General features: G+C 34.4%; 1 protein-coding gene across 3 annotated transcripts in view; it reads right to left on the reverse strand.

Annotated features, from left to right (window-relative positions):
* The window catches only part of TRMT11 (tRNA methyltransferase 11 homolog), a 53,201-nt gene that overhangs the window by 45,418 nt on the left and 4,394 nt on the right, over positions 1-3,389 (reverse strand). For all 3 annotated transcript variants that reach the window (XR_001826702.2, XM_017533333.2, XM_037740243.1), the window contains exon 2: positions 1,039-1,104. Coding sequence is in view for 2 of the 3 variants with exons in the window: in XM_017533333.2 (XP_017388822.1) it covers positions 1,039-1,104 (66 nt within the window). In the remaining variant the exon portion in view is untranslated. The remainder of the gene's footprint in view (positions 1-1,038; positions 1,105-3,389) is intronic.

The following is a 3,389-nucleotide window of genomic DNA, read 5'->3' on the forward strand; positions in this document are numbered from 1 at the left end:
AAATGGGGTTTCACCATGTTGACCAGGATGGTCTCGATCTCTTGACCTCGTGATCCACCCGCCTCGGCCTCCCAAAGTGCTGGGATTACAGGCTTGAGCCACCGCGCCCGGCCACATTTTCTTTATCTAGTCTATCAGTGATGAGCATTTAGGATGATTCCATGCTATGCTATCGTGAATAGTGCTGCAATGAACATATGCGTGCATGAATCGTTATAACAGAACAACTTACATTACTTTGGGTATATACCCTGTCTTTTTTCTTATAATATTTACCCTCCCCAACAGAAAAATTCAAAATAATCCAAACAGGAAAAAATATTATCACTTAGTATTACTTTTATTGGGAAAATTTTTAAAGCAACCTGAATAAAATGAAATGGTTAAATTAATTATGGTAGAGCTAATCAACGAAAAATATTATGTAGCTATGTTAGAGATAAAGGCCAAGTAACAATTTATGCCTAAACTGACACTATCAGGTGAGAAACACAAGCTGCAGAAGAATTACAATAGGGGGGAAAAAGTACATGAAAAAAAGACTGGAAGGCAGCATCCAAAATTTAAGTCATGTCAAGGAAGGACTGCAAATTATTTTTTTTTTTCTGTTTTCCAAACTTCTGTAATGCACTGATAAACTACAGTTTTATGCAAAATACAAAGCTCATAAATTCACAGTCTTATACAATGCATAATTTCAAATTTTAAAATGATTCTCAATATGAGTTCAAAATTCTACTAAATTCTAATTCTAAACATAATTCACCAATGGAGGACAGACCTTTTTTAAGTGAAAAGACATATACAAATTATGACCAACTGTTGATTGAAAATTTAAAACAAATAAAAAACTAGAAATAAATCTAAATTGTTTAACAAAACCACAATTTTTCCCAAAATATCCTGTTTATTCCATTGCCTCTAGAAACCAATACAAGTAACTACACAAATATAAATTTAACATATGCACTTCTTCTCTTCAAACCCAAGCTCTATTTCTAAGTATACTCTACATGGTCTAATGAAAATTTAACTTACCTTTCCATAAGTTTCTTGAGTGCTGGCGAACTGACCTCCAAAAAGTGAAAGCAAAGACTTTATTTCCTATATTGAAAATATTACAGAGAAAATACATTTTAACAAAAGGAACTAAAAATCTATTAAGGGAGACAGTAATTACATGACTAAAAAAAAAAAAAAAAAAAAAAAGAAAAAAAAAAAACTAAAAAAAAAAAAAAAGGCATAGGTTGATGATCTAACTGAGGCATTTAAGCTTCAACATCAGACAATTACAATTTAGGATTCAGAAAAAAATCTAACAGTAAAAACCATAAGTAATTTCTGAGAGATTTTAGAAAATAGATGGGTTACCAAACACTTGATTAGAAGATGCCCTGATTTTGAAGAGGAAAAAAACAGATTACGCAAAGTGCAGCTTAGTAAATCTGACACTTGATGAACAAAATTAAAATGAAAATTAAACAAATCATTTGAAGATGTTTGGAAATTAAAAAATAATCAGCCAGGGCATATCACTGTGTATTCATTAACCACAAATACACCAAGTTAACCTCCGCCTTTCTGCATAAAATTACAGAACTAGAAAGAGAACTAACATAATAGATACTTTAAAAGCATAACGCATGTGAAGTTGAAATCTGTCCAGATAGTGTTTATATTATTTGAAGCAATCACTTTGTACTGATAAACCCAAATAATTACACAAACTTTACAATTTGTATGACTAACAAGTTGTCTCCTTAAATCTCATAAAACAGGTAGAATCACACTCCTCTGTATGGGTCTTATGGAGAACGTAACCTAATGAGAGGTAAGTGTCCTACTGCTAGCTGCCTACTATCCCCTTTCCTCCCAACCAGAAGGAAGAGCCTTTAACACCAGGCCCACTATAACGTACAGCCATCAAAAAGGACAATATACCCAAACCAGCAAGTCTCCCACTCCAAGATCAATATGAATGAGAAGTTCAAGCTGCTAGTGCCATTTCTATTTTTCTTTGTCTATGCAACAAATCATTGTTTTTAATTCAGTGTTAGAAGGGGCTGAGTTCAGTCCAATCAGATGGATCAACCAAGAACTATCACAGACCACTGCCAAATCAGTGAAGGCAGCCCAAAGGTTATTTTGCAACATGGAAAACACAAATCTAAATACAAGACATCATGAGACTTAGAAGTCAAATAGATCATAATCTGATTTTCAGATCTTCCAAATACTAGCGATATGGCTTTATACAAGAATCTTAAATCCTCCAACTTTTCATTCCCTCAAACGTAAAACAGGAATCATAGCTACCTCATCAGGTTAGGTGAACTTTAAAGACAGAAGCACAGAACCTAGGCAGTTATTAAGGAATCAAGAAGTCAACAAAGACTGACAGAGTTATAACACTTAAAAAAATTAAGTTATAGGTTAAGTTACTTGATCCTGCATGGTGGTGGTTTGTTCTATATTAAAGCATATTGCAAAGTCAGCTTTACATTTAAAATATCCAACTACAACCAAGTTAAAACACCAAAGTTTCCTGCTCCTAGAATATACTGTTAAAAATTTGCAATAGGTTAAAACACAAAGATCCTAAGAGTTAGGCAGGGGAAAAAAGTGAAAGATTAAAGTGTTATGGCATAGCATTATCTCTACTACCCAAAACTTAAGCAGCCACCTAAAACTGAGAATAAACAGATAAGCAAGTTTCAAATTGAAAAGCAGAACATGTTTAAAGTACTTCATCAGCCTACTTGGAAAAACCAAAACACAAAATGTTCATTAATCTTATGGCAAATTCAACTTTCCAGTTGAGACTCTTTCTACATTAGGAATAAAAAAGAATTTACACTGAACATCAGATACAGAAATGTGGCATGATCTGGGGCAGGTGTGATGCATTAATTCCATGAGCTTTTCTATTATTTCAGCTACTTGCTTTTTCATTCATTTAAAAGGTTGCTTCAGAACAAGCAATAAAACCTAGGTGTTTGACCTTTAGTAAACATTACTTAATACAGTTAAGTACTACATTAAGGCGCTGCCAACTATAATTGGCCCTGATTAACTCTATCAGAGGTAAAACTGGACCACACTTATATTTCTAATCTCTCGTTTTAATTCATAAAGGCAGCCATTCATTAGAGCTTCCTTACTTATCAGTTCTAATGCAGTAGACGGACCCAAAAACGTGGACTCTCCTTTGGATTGCCTTCCCCAGAAGGGATCCTATAACACTGATTTTAATATTTTAAGCTGCAAGATATGGTGGCTCCCACCTGCAATCCTAGCACTTTGGGAGATCGAGGCGAAGAGGAAACTTGAGACCGGAGTCCGAGACCAGCCCCAGCAACATGATGAAATGCCCCGCCCGCATCCACCCT

Source organism: Cebus imitator, unplaced genomic scaffold, assembly GCF_001604975.1.
Source record: "Cebus imitator isolate Cc_AM_T3 unplaced genomic scaffold, Cebus_imitator-1.0 Scaffold81, whole genome shotgun sequence".
NCBI lineage: Eukaryota > Metazoa > Chordata > Mammalia > Primates > Cebidae > Cebus > Cebus imitator.